This window comes from Rosa chinensis, chromosome 7 (genome assembly GCF_002994745.2).
Source record: "Rosa chinensis cultivar Old Blush chromosome 7, RchiOBHm-V2, whole genome shotgun sequence".
Classification (NCBI taxonomy): domain Eukaryota; kingdom Viridiplantae; phylum Streptophyta; class Magnoliopsida; order Rosales; family Rosaceae; genus Rosa; species Rosa chinensis.
Genome location: NC_037094.1, coordinates 16,165,665 through 16,188,216, shown reverse-complemented (window position 1 = coordinate 16,188,216; position 22,552 = coordinate 16,165,665). Strand labels below are relative to the sequence as shown.

General features: G+C 41.0%; 1 protein-coding gene across 1 annotated transcript; it reads right to left on the bottom strand.

The window, feature by feature from the left end:
* Nucleotides 1–4,147: 4,147 nt before the first annotated feature.
* On the bottom strand, nt 4,148–5,040 carry LOC112179686 (protein LURP-one-related 3). The gene has a single exon (XM_024318144.2). It carries the CDS (start codon nt 5,022–5,024, stop codon nt 4,323–4,325), a length of 702 nt encoding a protein of 233 aa, XP_024173912.2. The 5' UTR covers nt 5,025–5,040; the 3' UTR covers nt 4,148–4,322.
* Between the last annotated feature and the right edge of the window lie 17,512 nt (nt 5,041–22,552).

Here is a 22,552-nt window from a genome sequence, read left to right as displayed (position 1 = left end):
AATTGGGCCCGGGCCCGACCCGATCCCGGTCGGTTTCGGTACCTTCGGTACCAACCTTGAAAAACTGTAGTCCCGTCCCATCCCGTCCCGGATAATATTTTCGGTACCGGGCTCGGTATCAGTCACTAACCGGCCCGTCCCGGCCCGTGCCCAGCCCTACTAGTTTTACTCGCATTATCCGGCAAATTAAGCAGTTATTCTCTCTTCATTTCTTTTTCATCTCGTCTTCCTGTTCCCTCCAAATCGATCATGCAACCTCAAAAAATCACACAAAACACCACAAACCCAGCACTAGAACTCAGATGGATTGAGATGAGGAACATTATACGTGGGAATGAGGAAAAGATTCATTAATTGGTTTTCGTTGATTGTGTCTACATTTATCTGTAATAACAAATGCCAAGGTCAAACGCGTAAGACTAAGAGTGTACCTTATACGGAGGACTTTGAAGTTCAAATTTGATAGGGATAATTATTATCTACAAAAGGTCCTTGATCCTGAATTATGGTTTATAGTCCAACCAGCAACCATAGCCCCCATATCTTTGATCTTGTTGGACTTGTTGCATACCTTGTTTAATCCGTATCCTAGCTTTGGTGTTTAAGCTTCGATCTCTAAGGTATAATTAAATTCCACCCTCTTATAAAATTTACATTAGTTTTCTTTGGTCTTCAATTTTAAGGCCTAGTATCATTTGTTATGACTTAGGAGTTGATTCTGACCGGAAATCATTCATTCGCTAATCGCATAATCCAACTGATTCAACTGAATTACTGAAGCAATGCCTAACTCTTTTGGGAATACTGAAACGAGACACTCCATTGGCTCCAAGCTAGGGGTACATAATGGTGAGGATGAGATGACCAAACATGCTATCCTTGCTTTCGATTTGGCAATTGAAGAGTTTCGTGAAGTTCCTTTGCATATGTTAAACAATGATGAAAATGAACAAGTCCATTTCAGAGTCGAGGGATTGGGGGGTCCTTTTGGAGGATGGCTCTTCGTAACCTATAGAGAGTTTGATTGTTTTTCTAACGGTATGGGTGATGAGAGAGTATGGCATCAGTAAATCATGGGCTATGCTCTTTGAGATTGGGTCATGACTGATGAGTGATTCAATATGATGAGACAGACACTACTGAAATTTCAAGTAAGCCGGCTTCATTGTATAAAACGTTTTAATGTTTTTCCTGCATTTGATTTTTCTTTCCTCACAGATTGTAACTTCTTGACTACAGCCATCAACTACACTACTAGAATATATAGTGATTAATGATGTTTTTGATATTTGCATCTAGAACGCGTCTGGTGGTTTCGAGTTTCCTTCGTCGTGTCAAGATTGAAGAAGCCAATTTGGGTCTTCCAGCTTTACTAAAGAACCGTGGTTTTCTTATTCAAAAAAGAACCGTGGTTTTCAGTATTGCCGGTAGAGTTATTCTGTTACCTGAAATTGAAAATATTCCTATCAGCTTTTTATTGTCTTTGATTTTTCTTTCCCTACGATTTTAAATCTATGTATAGCCGTGTAGGAAAGAAAAACGTTACTGATAAATATATAACTGTAGGCATGGCCCTTATTTTCACCTGAGGCGCATACCATGTAATCTAATTTCAGAAAAGAACTGAAGCATACGGCTCAAATAAACTTAAATTTTCCTTGTGTTAAATGTAAGTGAATCAAGTAAATTAATTAATTAATTACTAATATATATTTCATGTAAGTAAATATGCCTCCAAATGACCAAGTTGTATTTTACTCCAGGAGGATAATTGATTTCTCCAACTTGAGTAGGAATAACTCGTGGGTACGTATTATTCCTCGTCCCTAGTGTATTTCTGCACTGGTACGTATATCCCAATTTATTTTATATATTCTTGGGAAATAATATAGCAGCTTTGGTGGGCCGAATGAAAGTAGCTAGCTGGTGAAGTGTGTACTAATTGGCTGTAGAGAAGAATATGTGGAGAATTAATTGTACCATACAAGTCAAATAATGTCTGCTTCAATCTACACATTGCATGTCGTATACAAATGGCCGGCGGCCGTATTTGTGTGTGCGTGTATATAGATACATACAGATACGGTCAAGATTTAACAAATCTTCCCTAATCCATGGCGTTAATTGTAGGTTTAAATGGTAATGAGTGATGAGTACAAACGCACTTCAGTCTAGCCGTGTTCTTTCATTTGCCAAGGAACTAAGAGGTGGGTGAATTATTAATAATGGGTGTAAGCTTCGTTGCTTGGAAACACCCGGGCTGACTACACTGAGAGACACGAATGTGCAGGTAACAGTACTCGTTACTAAAGTGCGTTAAGCATCTCTAATGATTGTTGTATATTTCTAATTAGAATTCATAATTTAAAAATTAAATGTTCACAAAATGGTCTAGCGATCGAAAAATGAATTGGTTTGAGTGATTATCTTTCACATGTTCTTGATCTCTTTAGTATCAGAGGAGCTAGATCTAATTCACAGATATATATATATATATATATATATATATATATATATATATATATAGTCCGTCTCAGGTGCAGACATCCGTACCGAGCAGACGGTACGGATTTCCTGTTTTCGAGCAGACGGTACGGATTTCCTATTAATAATGGGTGTAAGCTTCGTTGCTTGGAAACACCCGGGCTGACTACACTGAGAGACACGAATGCGCAGGTAACAGTACTCGTTACTAAAGTGCGTTAAGCATCTCTAATGATTGTTGTATATTTCTAATTAGAATTCATAATTTAAAAATTAAATGTTCACAAAATGGTCTAGTGATCGAAAAATGAATTGGTTTGAGTGATTATCTTTCACATGTTCTTGATCTCTTTAGTATCAGAGGAGCCAGATCTAATTCACAGATATATATACAGTCCGTCTCAGGTGCGGACATCATCCGTACCGAGCAGACGGTACGGATTTCCTGTTTTCGACCACTTTCCGGCCATATTTTTACATCTTAACCGTTCAGTTTTTAGCTCCTAGTGTATAGATCACCTCTGCAAAATTTCAGCGAATTTGGTGATCGTTAAAGCATCCAAAACTGCAATTTACCATTATAAATACGAACGGTTCTGGTTCTACAGATTCAGTCCGTTCGTGTAAAATGCAGTTTTGGATGCCTTAACGATCACCAAATTGGCTGAAATTTTGTAGAGGTGATCTATACACTAGGACCTAAAAACTGAACGGTTAAGATGTAAAAATGTGACCGGAAAGTGGTCGAAAACAGGAAATCCGTACCAAATTTTCGGTACGGACGTCCGCACCTAAGAAATTCCTATATATATATATATATATATATATATATATATATGGGAGAAAGTTTTTCATTGAGTTTTTCAACTTCAATAAATAGAGTATACAAAATGGTTGTTGTTGTTAAGATATGCTCTAAGCTCATTGACAAAAAAACAGAACAACAAAATAAAACGAGATATCCTAACTTTATAGGAATATTTTGGTAATTTGCTCTACCTTCTTGGACTTTTGTAGGTACTGCTAAAAAGCTCATTATTTTCTCAGTATCCCATACTCAATCCATACCATCTATGCTAGTCTGCATCAGAAACTTAATCGTACATGCATCTACTATGCACCCAGTCAAAAATCAACGTATACACAATCAGTTTATTGAATCAAAGAAAAACGAAAAAGTGTAGGACAACTTCTAGATGAGGAAGACATGGACCTTTACACCGATTTAGAGCATGGCACAACTTGTCGATCCTATTCTTGCTAGCTGTGGAGTGTGGACAATATATCACTGTTAACCCACAACGTTAGGCCAAAAACTTAGAAGTCTGGTGTCTGGATCTGTTACATGTGTGCAAATGGGATTAAATCATATGATCGCCGGATGTTGTTGGAATTAATTGCCTGCTTTGATAGAAATTAGAGATATGGATGAAGCAGTTAGTTTCATATTAGAAACGTACTACAATAGTTAACGATGTTTAGTGATCTAAAATAGCAGCAACAACTTTTGAGATAAAGCATCATCATACACGATGATGATTCAGGTGGACACTTAATCAACACTAGATCGAAATATATAGTGCCAAATGACAGGGAGTACTTCATTACAAATGAATGGATATTAGATGAAGTTAGAACTATTCCATTATACAAAAGTCACCGATGGCACAAAAGAGATATCATCATGTATCACAAAAGTCTTACAGAATGGGTTTAATTCCCACAAAAAGTTTGAGAGCCATATCAATCACAACCCAAAGGTCAAAAAAAAAATTTCTGATTTCACTACTTGCTAGCTAGATGTATGTATCTATGTGCTTGAGCTACACACTAAGTACTCATATTTGACGCTTGATTAAGCCATAGACAGTAACAAGAGCCATGATAAAGGAGTGATCTACATCAGCCTCCACTACCAAACTCAGTACATCATCTCCCAACACAACTCCTGAAGACGATTGCTTTCGCTTCGCCTCCGCCACAACCCTTCCGTTACTGTCTGTTATTCTGAAGGCTGCTGATTTTCCGGCCGACAAACTTTTTAAACTGTAGAGACTGCTATCAGATCCCATGGTTACTTTGTATGAACTTGACTCTTCGTTTCCGAAGATTGATCTGCAACTCTTTCTTACTCGAAACATTGGCTTTGTCCCATCGGCTGCGTAGCCCTTCCAACGCGTAAACACTCCCATTTTGTGCTCACATAGAGTGAAGAGAACCTTGCCGCGGAGATCCATGAGGAAGACTTCATTGCTGTGCTTGTCGTCATAGTTGTCGATGCGATACACAACCTCGCCAGTTTCGTTGAAGGCTGTGCATCCATTTCCTTGCATCAAAAGCGATTTCATCCATACTGTGAATGTTTCTCTTTTTGAAGTCATATATTTATTAAAACATGAAGTAGTACTTGACGAAGCATCTTCAGTGGGTACTACTGTGAGAGGATGAACCTTGGCCATATGAGAGCAGAGATGAGAGAGCTCTTTGGTTTTGGGGAAGACAGGCTTAGTTTGGTGTGAGAGTACTCCCATGAGTCCCATCAAGCTGGTAATATATGCTCTCTGAAAATGGGAACTGAGAATAAAATTTTTAAATATTGGCTTCTCATCAACAACGAACTGCACGTTTATTTTGTGCACATGTGATATGTGCATAGAAAATAGGATGTTTATCGATCTAAATTCTTTATTTTCTTTTCCTATCAAAATAATTTAATTCGGTTCGACAAAAATTATTGAAAAGAGGTTTAAAGGTATGTTCGGCATTTTTTGACCTACACTGTATATTTTAGTATATTGGGAGCACGTATTAATATACGAGTATGTGAAACAAGGAACAATAACAAAATTATGTTGAAGGTTTTGATGACACATGGCTTAAATGGCAAGCTTGGGAGTACTTGTATGATCAATTTCTTTGTCATATTAATTAATATCATATTTAGCGAATTAATTAGGGTTTCCATGATTTGTTAATTTGGAGCTCTTATCTCTAGCTAATTAGCTATGCTTTATCATAAATTTAATAGGTTGGTGTCACGCGTTCACCTGTTAGCAATATTGTCACATTGCGTGGCAGCATGTGGCTGCCAACGTGGAGACGACTCAGATCCAGAAGAAAAGAAATAGGAGGTGACCTAAGGAAAACATGGAAAGCACATATATGTACGTACTGCAATTATTCGCATAGAGTTGAAAGCAATAGGAAAGGGAAGAAGAATCAGATCTACGTGTGCTTTTACAACCTTTATGTTGGCGTGCTAATACAGTAATAAGTAGGATAGGAGTAGAGATGGCAATGGGGTGGGTTAGGGATGAGGATCACAATACCATCCTCATCTCCGGGGTCATTTTCTACCCCCATCCCCTCCCCAATCCCCAATAAAAATATATTGGGGATTCCCCGTCCCCATCCCCATTGGGGACTAAACCTCCAAACCCGCCCCAAATCCGCAATAAGAATTTAATAAATAAAATAATTTTTTCTCATATTGCCTTTTATAAAATCAAAATCTACAACAAATAAATTTAAAATATGATTAAATTCATAAATCATAATTCAGTGAGTGCAAAAGTCAAAACACCATTAAAGTAAAAGGGTAACCATTAAAGTAAAGTAGTAAATGTATATATTTGTGATTTATATTATAAAAAATAAATTAATATATATATAAGTTAAATATATGTATATATTATTGGGGCGGGTTTGGGGATGGGGATCACAATACCATCTCCGCCCCATCCCCAATCTTAGATAGCGGGGATTGAGGATCCCCATCCCCATTCCCCATTTGTCTCCGAATTCTCCCCCCATTAGGGGGGGTATCCAATGGAGCTCCGCCCCGCTGGGGATTTTTGCCATCCCTAGCTAGGAGCTAAATCAGGTAATTGTCGGATAGAAAACTATAAGAAGTGAAGTAATTTGTGCAAACAATTTGTAGGTTCGGAGTTGAGAATTTGAAGTTTTAGGTAATCTGTTACTTGCAAATAGAAATAAAATTATTATTTGTTAAGACTCTCGACTCGAGACCACCACCTTCAAGAGAAAAGAGCCGCTAGCCAACTGCGATGTTGCATACTTGCACACGACTTTACAATATTACCTCTTTATAAAACTAGAAAATAAAATAACACTCATATTACCAATAATGAGCAATTTTCTATCAAAAAAAAAAGAAAAGAGCAATTTTAGGTATGACCGTAATAGTTACATTCTACAGTGTGTTGTTAAGGCTCAAAAGAATGTTACAAAATGTAGTAGATTTTACTAAGAAGAACTATGAAAAAAAAAATCATTTAATTCAATAATTATTGAAATGGTCTGATAGTAATTTTAAATGAGCTAGATGCATGAGTTCCTTTTTTTCATTCCTTCTAGATGGCCTGTTTTTATGTATGCATTAAAATCACAATTCGATCTCTGCACGTTTAAGACTTTGTAGAAAGGGGAGGTTTGGTACACTAATAATTTGTGGAAGATACTTCACAGATTTGACTAATGTGTAGGAAGATATTATACATTATAGAAGTACGCACGTATATAATACAGTAACAAGAGGAAGCTACTAATACTTTAATTATACAAGAATGCATATTATACATGCGGAAGATGAAGGGGATCGGAAGTATCATACATGTCGGGAGGGTGTTTCTTTTGTTCGTTTTCTGATAAAGCATCTTAACTATGGAAAAACTTGATGCCAAAGGAACCGGAAGAAACAATTTATCAATTATTTTCTTTCAGTTACCATTGCAATAAGGACACGTCGAAGTATTTTACATATGTTGCTGTAGAATATATATTTACTTACTCAGGCAGTTAATTAATACTTTCCAGCAGTATGAGGATTGTATATTTCTAAAGCAGAATTAGACTGAAACTCATAAGAACAATAGAGCATGTGTCATATGTGTTTTGCAGAACCAACAGGAAGCTAGAGAGTAAATGATAATGAATTAATCGATCGATCTTCAATTGGTTATATTTAGATCATGTAATTAAAATGTTTTCTTGACTCCGTAGTGACAATGGGAAAACTAAATTCCACCAAAAATATTTCCTCTTGGGCACCATCAGTGCTCATGAACCCTAGAGCGGTAAAAAGAAATTGATTTTGGTCTGCACCACTGTACTACTATTTCCTATAGCTAGGTACAATCTGAGACGGCTCTAGGCCTCTAGCTGAGTTTCTTATTTGACGCTTGATTAAGCCATAAACAGTGACAAGAGCCATGATGAAAGAATGATATACATCAGACTCCACCACCAAACTCAAAATATCATCTCCCAACACAACACCTGAAGATGATTGCTTTTGCTTTGCCTCCGCCACAACTCTTCCGTTATGTCAGTTAATCTGAAAGCTGCTGATTTTCCAGCCGCCAAACCTTGTAACCTGTAGCAACTTCCGTCGGATCTCATGCTTACTTTGTACGAGTTACTAGACTCTTTGTTTCCGAGGAATGATCTGCAACTCTTTCTCACTCGAAACATTGGCTAAGCCCCGTTGGTTGCGTAGCCCTTCCAACGTGAAAGCATTCCCACTCTATGCTCACATAGAGTGAAGAACCTTGCCGTGGAGATCCATGAGGAAGACTTCATTGCTGTGCTTGTCGTCGTAGTTATCCAGGCGATAAACGATCTCCCCATTTTCGTCGAAAGCTGTGCATCCATTTCCTTGCATCACAAGGGATAATGTTTCTCTCTTTGAATTCATGTATAGTTCTTGGAACAAGATGTACTTGAAGAACCATCTTCAATATTGGTGACTACTGTTACAGGATGAACCTTCGCCATTTGGGAGCAGAAATGAGAGAATTAACTATTTGGTTTTTGGGGAAGAGATCCTTGATTTGGTATGGGAGTACTTCAATCAAGCTAATGATATATACTCGCTGAAAATTGGGAACTAATTAAGAACAATCTTTAAATATTGGCATCTAACAACTGCACGTGTTCTGCATGTTTATTGGAAACTGCATATGTTATATGATAAAGTAATTTGAAGTTCACATCCAAAACTAATTCACAATAGATGGAGTGGTCCAAACCCTTATAAACTCATAAGCAAGGTCCCATTTTTCCCATGTGGGATGTTTGTATTCTCAACAACCCCCCGCAAGTGTGGCAAATTTTCAAGCGGACAATACTTCGCTGACCAGGGCTGATCAGCCAGTGCTAACCATGGCTATCGTGGCTCTCTCAAAGCCTAACACGTGTGCTTTTTTTTTTCCCTCCATCTGAATGGAGTGAATTCCTTCTCTTCCTCCAGCTCTCTTCTTCCTTTCAAATCCTAAGGAAAATCCACAATTGCTATCCAAACCCGAACACTCTACTCCAAGGCCAGCCCCGGAATCCAAACTAGAAATGAAGAAAGAAGGCAAAGATTCTGCGCGCAGCAGGCACTGACAGCGAAGAAACTGTTCGCGGTGGCCGGAGTCGAGGCCGGAGTCGAAGAAACTGACACTGATGGCAGAACCCTTTATGCTTCTTCTTTCTTGTTTGATCTCTTCCCCTTTGCTTGTTTCTTTGCCCACAGACCCTTCTTGTGATTATGATCATCACCATCCATTGATTTTGGATTTGGGATTTGATGAGGGACAGTGGAAGAATGGATATGATTTTCTGATGGCTGAGGAAGAAGAGAGAATTCAGCTGTTTGTGTTGTGGTTTTTGTGTGTTTGGGGAGAACACGTGTCGATCTGCGAAAAAGCCACGTCGTGGTTGGTCAGGACGGGCTGACCAGGGCTGGTCAGCCAAGTATTATCCTTTTCAAGCCATACACGTGGACAATTTTGGATGACATGGAGTCAGTGTGACCGTGAGGCATGCACACATGAGATAACCCGCTCTGATATCACGATAGAATAATCTAGGGTTTACTTCAGGGCCGGTCCTGAGAATTCAGAGACCTAGTGCAAAAATTTGACAGAGGCCTTATGTTCATTGCATAATGATTTAAAAAAAAAAAAGGGTACAATAAAAAAAATGTTATGACAAATTATTGAATAATATAAAAAAAATCTACTAACAAAAGGAAAAAGAAAATCCTAAACCCTAAAGGAATGTGAGATGTAAAAAAAAGACAAAGAAAAAGAGAGAAGAAAAAGAAAATCAGGGACACGGAGAATGAAAGAAAAAGGAAGAAAAAAAGAAAAAAAGGAAGATTAAAAAAGAAAAAGAGAAAAAAAAAAAATCAGGGACACCGAAGGTTTAAAAAAAAAAGGAAGAGAAATAAAGATTAAAAATGGAAGTCTGGGATTCGAACCCATGACAAGGATATAAAAACCGAAGTGTGCCTTGGCCAGCCTACCAACTGGACTACACAAGATTCTATGCATGAGGGGAACTAAATTAATTATATTCATTTGTACCTATATATACTCGAAGCTCAAAGTCGGAGGCCTCCAATTTTCGGAGGCCTTGTGCAGCGGCACTACCTGCACACCCTCAGGGACGCCCCTGGTTTACTTCCAAAACCAATTGGCAATGGATGAAGTGGCTCAAACCCTTATAAACTCATATACAATGCCTCATTTTTCCTATGTAGGATGTATATATTCTCAACATTATCTAAACAGGATTTCTTTCGGGAAAATGTTTAAATATTTTGTTTTTATTTTTATCAAAATAATTCAATTTGGTTGATAAACATTATTGATCTCTTGCCGAAAAAAAAAACATTATTGATAAGAGGTTCAAGAATATAAAAGGAACTATTATTGAAGTTTATCTAGGGCAGTTTTTGACTAGTAATTCTGACCTCATAGGAGAGTTCAAAATTATGTGGAAGGTGTTGATGACACATGGCTTAATAGCTACAGCTTGTATACGTAAGTTACGTAATGGTCAATTTCTTTATCTTCTTAATTAGGCTTTGCTAATAAATTAGGTTATTAATGATCGAACTCTAGCTTATCTTTGGTTATATCTATTAGTACTGTTGTCACATTGCATGGCTGCCAGTGCCCCCCAACGTGGGGATGACTCCCCTTAACGAATCTTACATGTAGTAGATAACATTAAAATGAAAAGAAATTAGGGCGATCTGCAGGTATATATATCAAGGAAAATTGGAGACGACCTAAGATAAACTTAGAAAAGAATACTCTTTATATACCTCATGTCCACAAACTCCCAAAGAACTGAAAAGGAAAGGGGAAAAGAAGAAGCAATGCTTTATATATTTGGCTCCCCATTTTATGCTTTTTGTTTGAGCCCAAGAGTATTTTTGGCAAGATCCTTTGGTGGGTTCAAGCCAGCGGGCCAATACCTGTGGCCCAAAAATAAAGCCTACTTGGATTTGGGGGTATAGCTTCACCTATTCCGTGATCCATAAGGAAAACGAAACCTTATTGGGATCGAGTAGCAGAGACTGAATAAGAAACTTCAATTAATAATCCTTCTAAGCAAGGAACAGTCGAAACCCTAAGGGTATAAATACAGGGTTAAGCGGCAAAGCTGAAGATCTCTCTCGAATCAATCAATCCTAGCGATTACAAAGCCTCTCCGGAGCAAACCTTCAACCCTGTTGAAACCTGGCGACCGTACTCTCAGTCCTAGTCTCTCCGAGCCGACTGATAGTGCTATTGCCACAGACACTACCAGCGAAGCAAGGGTAAAGCCCTCGCAACCCAGCGAAGCTAAAGATATGCTTTAGCAAACCCCGTGCTTTCTCAAGACTTCCCAGTGATTGCTCTGCTTAACCTACAACGTTGAGTATCGATTTTGGTGACCGAAGAGATCACACCCGAAGTCCTTATCCGTAAGGCAAAAGTCCTTTTCCGAAAGGCTAGAGAAGAACCCTGTGGCGAGGTTGGTGCTCTCCTCGTCCACAGCGCTTGAAGAAGAAGTCAGGTCAAGGGACTACCCTGACGACTGCACCCCACGGTGCTGGCACGCCTGCGCAATCACACGTTCAAAAGAGACAGTTTGCACACCAACTGGTTTTGGAGCCAAACACTTTTCGTATGCTATCCGTACATCGTTCATTAAGAGTTAAAAGCTTTTTCATCAAATTTTAACCAACTTTAGTTCGGTTATGTTGCTATGTAGAATCGCTGTAAATCTGTATGTAATTAGGATTTTATTTAATTAGGATATCATGTCATTATGGAAAATTTGTTTCCTATTAGAGTTAGATTACTCCTTTGTACTTGTATATATATCTTCATTGTGAGATGAATAGAATTATAGAATTAACCCTGAATTGAAGTATTCTTTGTTACTTGGTATCAAAGCCAGGTTCAATCCTTTGAACTTGCGCTGCATCATTTGAATCATGAATCCTGAATCCCGAAAAACACCACAAACCATTGAAATCAAACCATCATGAATTTCAAACCACCATCACTCTACCTTTTTTCTGAAAAAGAAGAAATTTTTTTTTCTTCCAAAACATTCATATCCATCTTGAAACCCTAGAAAATCCAATCCTGCAAAAATCCTGAATTCTTCAATGGTGCAATCAGAGAAACAGGTTATGTGGAATTTGGTAACTACCGAATTTTCTGTTATGGCTCAATGCAAACAGGGTCCTCCTCTGGGCTTCTCAAGACCTTCTCCACTCCGTCCTCTAGGTAAATCAAATCCATATGTAAACAAAAAGTGCATTATCTGTGGGGAATTAGGTCATAGCAAGGAGCGGTGCTATGAAGTGATTGGTTACCTTGATTGGTGGGACTTCACGGAGAAATCGCGAAAGAATCTGAGCAAGGCCGCTGTTGCTACTACATAGGAAGTTTACCTAGACAATGCCTCCGCTAATGTAGTGCAGTCAGGTATGAAAGGTAAGGTTACTTTTAATAGTACATGGATAATTGATACAGGTGCATCTGACCATATGACCAATAACCATAGTCTTGTGAAAAACCTTAGACGTTCCCCTCAAAACGTTGTTTCTACTGCTGATGGTACTCCAACTCCGGTCACCGGAGAAGGTTCTATTGCTTTATCTGATACCTTAACCCTTGAATCTGTCTTAGTTGTTCCATTACTAACTTATAATCTCCTGTCTGTTGGTCAAATTATTTTAGCTCTTGCATGTATTGTGACCTTCTATCCGTCTTTTTGTGTGTTTCAGGACATTCTGACTCGACGGATTCTTGGTTATGGTATTAGAAGGGGGAAATTATACTATCTGGATCTGACAGAGACTGGAAAAAAACAGAAGCATCTTTTGGGACAAGCTAATCAGATCAACGAGGTAGAGAATGCGAAGGAAGCTGTATGGTTATGGCATCGCTGTTTAGGTCATCTATCCTTTAGTTATCTTAAGAAGCTGCAACCTCATTTGTTTTTAGTTGTTAGTGAATTGGATTTCCATTGTGACATTTGTGAACTGGGCAAGAGCCACCGTATTTCATATTCACCAAGTCTTAATAAAAGTCATGTTCCTTTTATGAAGATTCACTCTGATGTCTGGGGTCCTGCAAAAATTTATTCTCTTTCTAGAGCTCGGTATTTTGTAACGTTCATTGATGATTGCACTCGCATGACATGGGTGTCATTACTGAAGAATAAGAGTGATGTATTTGGAATGTTGACCGAATTTCGCAAAATGGTGGCAACTTAGTATCAACAATCCATCAGAATCTTTCAGTCTGACAATGGTGGAGAGTTTGTGAATGGCCCAATGATTGAGTTTTGCCGGTCACATGGAATTCGTCATCAAACCTCCAATTTTTATACTCCTCAATAGAATGGTTTAGCAGAACGGAAGAACAGACAGTTGATGGAAGTTGTTCGTGCTTCCTTGTTTCGCATGAATGTACCTCGGTCTTATTGGGGAGAAGCAGTGAAATCAGCAGCATATCTTATCAACTGTACTCCTTCACGGGTGATTGAGTTTCAGAATCCTCATTAGAAGCTTCATACACTTTTTACCATCCCTTCTATGCCTAATTTGGAGCCCCGGGTGTTTGGGTGCACAACTTATGTTCATATTCCCAAGCCTCAACGCAACAAGCTTGATCCATGTGCCTGTAAGTGTATATTTGTTGGTTATGCTGAATTCCAGAAGGGTTATCGATGTTATGATCCTCTTACTAGCACAATGCATGTCTCTCTTGGTGCTGCTTTTCGTGAATACGAGCCTTATTAGTTAGGGGCAGCTTCTCAGTCTTCCCTTCAGGGGGATAGAGGTTGTGAAGGGAATCCTCGTTCTATTATTGATTTTGATGCCTTTGAACACTTGAAAAATTTGAAGGTAGAAATTCTGAAACAGAAAATGCAGTTGCCGAACAGAGCATTGTGAATTCCGAAACAGAAAATGCAACTTCCGAACAGAGCTTTGTGAATTCGAGGACAGAAAATACAACTACCGAACAAAGCAATGCAACTGCCGAACAAAGCGTTGTGAATTCCGAGACAGAAAATACAACTGCCGATTAGAGCAATGCAACTGCCGAACAGAGCGTTATGAATTTCGAGACAGAAGAGATGCCTTTTCTGGATAGTTTTAATCAAAATCAAGACGTATCTGAAGCTCAAACACAAGATATTGCCCTTTCTGCATCACCAACTGAAGATCTCGTTCAGAATGATCCACCTTAGGTACCTCTAAACTTTAATGAGTCTTTTGGGTTAGAAAGTGTCGAATCTAGGAAATCACAAAGGGTTACCAAGAGAATTCCTAAGAAACAATATGAACCAGATATCAAAGCCAAAGCTAAATACCCTATAGCTAATTTTATGTCTAACCATAGGATTTATGGCTTACATGCACTTGTTGTTGATCAATTATCTATTGTATCTATTCCTAGTAACGTGCAGGATGCATTGATGGATCCAAAATGGACAAAGGCGATGAATGAAGAATCAGAAGCTCTTTAAAAGAATGCAACATGGGAGCTAGTACCTATGCTGGTTGGAAAGAAGACTGTAGGATGTCGTTGGGTATTTACCATGAAGCTTAATGCAGATGGAACTATTAATAGACACAAGGCGAGGTTGGTTGTCAAAGGATATACACAACGCTATGGGATTGATTATGATGAGATTTTTGCACATGTGGCAAAGATTAATACTGTCCGGATTCTAATTTCACCTGCAGCAAACAAAGATTGGCCCTTGCACCAGTTTGATGTGAAGAATGCGTTTCTTAATGAGAATTTGGAGGAAGAAGTGTACTTGGATGTGCCCCCAAGTGTTAAGAATTACCCAAGTGACGTTGGCAAGGGTTGAAGAAGTCTTTGTATGGCCTGAAGCAGTCTCCAAGAGCTTGGTTTGGAAGATTTTCAAAGTTCATGAAAGCCTTTGGATACAAATAGAGCAATTATGACCATACCTTGTTTATCAAACGCAAGAATGGTAAGATTACAGCTCTTATTGTGTATGTTGATGACATGATTGTTACAAGAGATGATCCGAAAGAGATGAATGAATTGCAAAAGTATCTATCAAAGGAGTTTGAAATGAAGGATCTGGGATGTACAACTAAAGTATTTTTTGGGTATTGAAGTTGCAAGGTCTAAGAAGGGGATTTTGCTTTCACAAAGGAAGTATGTCCTTGATTTACTTGCTGAAACGGGGATGCTAGACTGCAGACCAATGGAGACATCCATTGAGATGAATCACGTACTTGCTATTTATCATGATCAAGTTCCAACTGATATATAGAGGTATCAAAGTTTTATAGGAAAGTTGATTTATCTTTCACATATTATACCTGATATTGCTTATGCTGTAAGTGTTGTTAGTCAATTTATGCATTATCCTAATGAAGAGCATATGGATGCAGTCTTTCGTATTTTGAGGTACTTAAAGATAGCGCTAGGTAAATGGTTATTGTTTCAAAAAAAAGATGAATTGGAAGTTGTTGGGTACACAAATGCAGATTGGGCTGGTGATAAAACTGACAGAGGTTCTACATCTGGGTACTTTACTTTTGTTGGAGGAAACCTTGTCACTTGCCGTAGCAAAAAGTAGAAAGTCGTTGCCAGATCAAGTGCAGAAGCTGAGTTCAGAGGTATGGCACATGGAGTCTGTAAAATGTTGTGGATTCGTAATGTCTTGAAAGACATGAGTTACAAGCTTAAAAAGCCAATGGATTTGCATTGTGATAATATAGCTGCCATTGAGATTGCACATAATCCAGTTCAGCATGATAGAACAAAGCATGTGGAGGCTGACCGTCATTTTATTAAAGAAAATGATTAATTTCAGTTTACCCCCCTGAGATTTAGGGGTGTCATCATTTTACCCCCTCTACTCTCAATTTTGAAATTTTACCCCCCAAGCTTTCCAATTTCAGTCAATCGTGTCCAACTTCTCAGATTCCTTCAAAATTGAACATTAAGTTTAATGATTGGACTCACTTCAAGGGTTAAAATAGTCATTTCAAGACAAAAACGTTTCACCACAAGAAAAAAAAAATTGTCTTCTTCCTTCATCCTCCTTTCCCCAAGACAGAAGCCCATTTTTGATTTTCCCAACACCCACACAACCGCTATCTTCGTCGGTGCCACCAATTCCGATACGGCCCACATAACCTCTCTCGATGAGCAAATCTAGCAATCCCCTAGACGAAAACAAACCAGATCTTCCCCAAAAAAAATCAAACAAAGCAGTCAGCCAACACCTCGATCCAACCGGGTTTAACGTCTTCTTTGTGACTGTTTGGCTCTGTTCATCACCCATTGACGTTCGAGAACTTCAGGTCTGGAAAAACATCGCGTTGGACAACAGCGAGGGCTCTGAAGTCTCTGGCGCCATCGTTAAACCTTCATGGTCTTTTGAATTCATCCAATTGCAGCAAAAGTGAATTTGAGCTCGATCTTCTTTGCATCTTCTGTGCCCTTTTAACTACTGAACGGAAACACACGGCAGTTATTGGTGACCCCAAAGAAGATGGGTTTTGAAATTGAAGTAGAGAAAGGTCGAGACTTGGGGAAGATCGACTCAGAGCCCAATTGAAAACTGGTTCAATTGAAGTCTGGGTCGGATGCCGGGACTGATGGTGGACGTAGAAATTTGGTACGAGATCGATCGCAATGGCTATTTCCTATTCAGAGGAGTCAAGATAATAAAACGACGTCGGCTATTGGCAGGAAACGTGAGAGTTCTGGATGGCCTCCAAGGTCGGAATCAAGGAGAGGATTTTGATCAGGATTTCGTCAGGTAGATTGTTTTGGTTTTAATAAGGGTTTGAATTTGGGGCTTCAATTTCAATATTGGCTTCTTTCATGTCATGGATTTCTGGGAGATATAGTTCGTGGAGAGAAGCTCTTGACATGGGTCTTGAGCAAAGTGTACAAGAGGTTTCAAGAGGCTTATAGGTGATCATCTCAGAGAGAGAGAGAGAGAGAGAAGAGGTCGAATCTGGTGGTGGTGGTGGTTATTTTATTTTATTTTATTTTTATCTTGAATTGACCATTTTAGCTCTGAAAGTGGGCCCCAATATCTGAGTTAACGTCCAATTTGGATGGAACCTGAGAAATTGGACATGGTTGACTGAAATTGGAAAGTTTGGCGGGAAAAATTTCAAAATTGAGAGTAGAGGGGGTAAAATGATGACACCCCTAAGCCTCAGAGGAGTAAACTGAAATTAAGAAAATATTGACAGAAAGGTTATTCGCTTTCCATTTGTAAACTCAGAGGAGCAATTAGCTGATGTTCTTACTAAAGAAGTTTCGAGGAAGGTATTTGACAGCTTGGTTGACAAGTTGGGCATGCACCAACTTGAGGGGAGTGTAGAATCGCTGTAAATCTGTATGTAATTAGGATATCCTATAATTATGGAAAGTTTGTTTCGTATTAGAGTTAGACTACTAATTTGTACTTGTATATATACCCTCATTGTGGGATGAATAGAATTATCGAATTAGCCCTAAATTAAAGTATTCTTTTCTACTTGTCAAGCTTAATAGGTTGCGTGGTCAAGCTCGAGGAAGGGCATCAAAGTATTGAGACATTGGCTTGGCCATAACAGGTCGGGTTACGTGTGGCTTATATACGACTCATTCATTCTAAGTAAGGAGACACATGTGGCTTGGGTGAAGGCTCTGGCCTGGCTCACATGGCTTCAAGAGTAGAGAGCACCATGCGAGGTTGGTGTTTGAGCCCAAAAGTATTTTTGGCAAGATCCTTTGGTGGATTTGAGCCAGCGGGCCGATACCTGCGGCCCAAAAATGAGCCTACTCGGGTTTGGGGTACAGCTTCGCCCATTCCGTGGTCCATAAGGAAAATGAAACCTTATTGGGATCGAGTAGCAGAGATTGAATATGAAACTTCAATTAATGATCCTTCTAAAGCAAGGAGCAGTCGAAACCCTAGCTGTATAAATACAGGATTTAGCGGCAAAGTTAGGGACCTCTCTCTCTAATCAATCAATCCCAGTGATTACAAAGCCTCCCCGTACTCTCAGTCCTAGTCTCTCCGAGCTGACTGTCAGTGCTACTGCCACAGATACTAGCAGCGAAGCAAGGGTAACGCCCTCACAACCCAGCAAAGCTAAAGATACGCTTTAGCAAACCCCGTACTTTCTTAGAACTTCCCAGTGATTGCTCTGCTCAACCTACAACGTTGAGTATTGATTTGGTGACCGAAGAGATCACATCCAAAGTCCTTATCCGTAAGGCAAAAGTCCTTTCCCGAAAGGCTAAAGAAGAACCCTGTAGCGAGGTTGGTGCTCTCCTCGTCCACAACGCTTGAAGAAGAAGTCAGGTCAAGGGACTCCCCCGACGACTGCACCCCACGGTGCTGGCACGCCTGCGCAATCACACACTCAAAAGATACAGTTTGCACACCAACAGGTTTTGGAGCCAAAAATTTTGGCACGCCCAGTTGGACCTGCAATAGTGTCTCTTCGTGAACGTAGCCATTGGGAAGTCTAGCGAAAACCCTTACCAAAAGGTTTACGCTAACTGCTCAAAGCATAAGACCTCCAGTTACAGACCGCACTCTCGCGTGAACTGTCGTGGTCTTTCTGAAGAACAAGTGACTCAAAGATTCTCTCGTTAGTCCCAATCACCCAACATGTCAACTGAACGAGAAGAGAACCACCCGACCGTTACTGAGGGTCCGGGTGTCAATACTAATCAGGCCAGCGAGCCTGTTATCCCCACCACAGTCACCACTATAGTGGGGAGTGGAAAAAGAGAGGCTTTCGTTCCGAAGCCTATTCCAGAAGGAGCGACCTCCGAGGTAAGGTTTGCGATCATCATGGAAAACTTTGAAAATCATCGCAAGAAGATAGCCACTGGTTTTGAAAGAGAGACCACAAAGACAGATATGCTCATACGCGAATTGGATCAGCGCATTACCCGACATGCAGAGGATACTAGACAACATATCTCACAATCAGAGAATGCAGTGAGGGTCCATGCCGCGACTATCGCCAGTGAGCATAATCAATGTCAAAAAGAAATCATGGAGGCTATCACGAACCAAACCAAGTAGATCGCGTCAGACATGGCGGGTCTTAGCAAGGACGGTGCTAACCTCGCAACTGAGGTGGCCATGCAAAGAGCAGAATTGAACCAAGCAAGAGAAGTGTTGAACAAGGCTTTAGGGGATCTTAATGCCATCCTTGGCTCTCTTGGTCAGCCATTCAGTTCGGGCAAGTACGTGCCGCCAAATCAGTGAGGGAAGAATAGCAGTAATACTGCTTCTCCCTCAGCTGCTGTTGCTACTACACCGCTGAAGAATAAAGAGCAAGCTCTGGTTATCGGCGGCAGTAAGGAAAAGACTACCTCGTCAAGCGGACAGGCCACCAAACATAAGCATCAGGCCTCGACGGTTGCGGGAACCACAGCCAACTCCGCTACTTTTGTTCAGTACGACAGCGACGGAGCATAAAATATATACCAGGAACTGCCAGGGAGTTATTACGGGATTGACCACTCCGGCAACCCAGTCAAGATAACAGCTTTGTCAAAGGAAGCGCCCATGCCAGCAGTCACTCTTCAGCAACAGGCTACCACCCGCGTTGTACACGTCGGAGAAGGGCCGGCGACTCTAAGACGTACAGTGCCTGTGCAGGCTACTCGCCAGATTGTGGCAACACCACCTCCTCCTCCGGGTCCAGAATATGTAAGACGTGAAGAAGTAGAGGAGATGATCAGGTTGGCTAATCCTAGAGCACAGTCGGATGGGGTCTATGAAGGACCTTTCCCATCACATATCATGCTCGCACTTTTTCCCAAGGGCTACAAGAATATCATATTTTCTACTTTTTCAGGGGAAGATACCGAGGAAGCGGCGACCTATCTGGCTAGGTTTAGAGTACAATGTGGCCAATACCAGAATGATGATATCCTCAAATGTAGGATCTTTGGTACTTCTCTTTCAGGAGCTGCTTTTAGATGGTTTTCCAAGCTTCGACCGAGAACAGTGACAGATTGCCCTGCAATGGAACTGCTTTTCAGAGAAACTTTCGGAACTATCGAGCCTGAGGTAGATTTGGCTTCTCTCACTCAGATGGCCCAGCAGCCTACAGAGTCAGCGGTGGCCTACCTTCAGCGCTTTCAAATCCATAAAGCCAAGCTGAACGTCATCTTGCCTGAGAAAGAGTTAGTCAAGTTAGCGGTAAAAGGTTTGGAACCGCGTCAACGAATGAAGCAGCATGGCAGCATGATTCAGTCGATGGGAGAACTCATCACAGAAGTAGGCAGCTTTGAGCATCTCCTCAGAGAAACAGATGCAAGGAAGAATGCATCCAGGGGAACATACGTGCTAGGAAAACATCGTACCGTAGCGGCCCTGAGCTACCAGCCGGCTACCTATGACCCTTACTACCATCACAGCAATGAAGAGGTGGTCCAGGATGGCGACGATGAAGAGGAGAATGATGTCGCCGCCTACGAGTTAACCGGAAAAAAGAATTTAGCCTTGAAGCAACTGAAAATTTCCAAGGAACCTGTTAAGCTCAAATTGGTGGCCTTCACCAAACCTGAGTTCGCGACATATACATATGATCCTAACAAAGCACATGAGATTCTAGACGAAATGATCGCCGCGAAGATGGTGAAGACTGATTTTGGACCTTTTCCTCGACCAGAATAGCTGAAGGGGAAGAAGTATTACAAGTTTCATAATTTGTGGAACCATAACACCGTGGACTGTGTGAAACTCAAAGACCAGATTTAGGTATGGCTTAATAATGGCAGTTTGCAGGTGGAAGCTCCGGTCATGGCGGCAGTGCTAGTAGACCTAGACCCCTTTCCTGATACTGGGATCAATATGGTCGATGTGGGTTGGACCAAGCAGAAGCAAAGGAAACCGACTTTGGATTTGAGCTCAAAAGAGCGAGATGAAAAGTCCGCCGCGGACGAAACTCCTGCAAGGGCTAAATCAATCAGTCAAGCCTCGCCCGTGGTCCTATGCTCGCGATGCAAAGAAGAATGCGACATTCAAGTATCGCATGAAGAGGTCGAGCAAACATTTCACTTTGGCTCTCTACCGCCCGTCAAGTGGGCTTCGTCATTGTGGAACTATCAACCTTCTAGCCCAAAAGAGAAAGAGAAAATGGAGTCACCACCATCCCTAAAGGACTCCAATTTGTTCAAGAAGCTAAGAGCGGCCGCGGTGGATCAGAAACATGAAGAAAAGATCACGAACAAGTGCAAAGACGTACTAACCAAGCCTTACATCCCACCAGCGCCAGCCGCCACCATCAAGGAAGGATAGTGGTACACCAGGGAAAAGGGAAAGGCTATAGAAATAAGCACTTCCAAAAAAGGAAACTGCAGCACAGGTTTGGGGAAGCTAAGCCCGCGCTAGAGGCTTTGGACCAGGGCCTGATTAAGCCTTCACAACTGGTCAAGTCACCCGAACAATATCAAAGAGAAATGGAGGCACTGGCTGCGAAGCCATTAATGGCTCCCCGCAACTTTGGCAAACAATCGAGTTCGCTGACAGGGGTATTTAAGCCCAGTGTTTTTTGCAGGATTACTGAGGAGCGGACACCTATGATTGCTCACAAGGAGAGCTCACCAACTCGGCTGCCACATGTTAGGCGCAGGTTATTTCGCGAAGAACCGGAAGCCAAATCTTCGGTCTTTGAGAGATTGGGGGGCAAGGACAGGACTACCGATACCTTACAGTGGAGACTAAAGAAGGTCCAGAGTATAGTCGTCGCTACCTCAGACCAGTGCATGGCAAGGGAACCGAGACCGGAAACTCCTAAGCAAGCTTCGGTGGTACAAGAACTTCAGTATTGCGAGGTAAAGGGCCTCACAGAAGGATCGCTGGTAGATTGTTTGGCCAATCAATTCCAGGCTGATACTCCGGTCGGAGAACCTTAGCTTAACTTGGAAGATGACATGGAGGAGACAGACATAATTGACGCCTTTTGCAATATGGTTTATGTGCTCCCGGTGAGGTATGCACTACTAGTCGCTGCTCAGGACTGTGTGGAGGTCGAAGAAGAGAATGCGCAGCCACTGCAGGTCACATCGGCGGCCACGACACCTATGGAAGAAGCTGTCCTTGATGAGACAGAGGAGACTCCAAACAAAGGGCCCTTCATGAACTTCTCCAAGCCAACGCCAGCTATGGTCCAACACATGAGGCCACTATATGTCACAGCAGAGATCGGCGGTATCAAAGTGAGTAAGATCATGATTGACACCGGAGCTGCCGTTAATGTCGTCACTACCAGGACCATGCATTTTCTCGGGATCAAGAGGGAGAAAATCCAGTCTACATCCTCACGCTCAAAAACTTTGCGTGAACTGTAACGAAGACCTTAGGATTATTGTTCTTACACATTAAGGTTGGCCAGGCAGAGGGGGTTTATGCTTTCTTTGTAACTGATTGCTATGCGGCCTACAGTGCTATTTTGGGCAGAGACTGGATCCACAGGAGTTACTGCGTACCATCAACACTTCATCAGGAGCTGGTTATGTGGAACAGAGAGACGGACACAGCTGAGGTGATCAAAGCGGATCCTCGTCCATTCCCAGTCTCCGCGAACTATGTAGATGCCAGGTACTATTTGGAGCCTATTGCTCCGTTGCAAGTTAGTGGCATCGATGATAAAGGCCGCCCCACAGGGGTGACGACCTCTGAATTGGCATAGTGGGGGCTTACGCTCGCAAAAGAGGGCTTAGAGAGGCCTAGCCACACG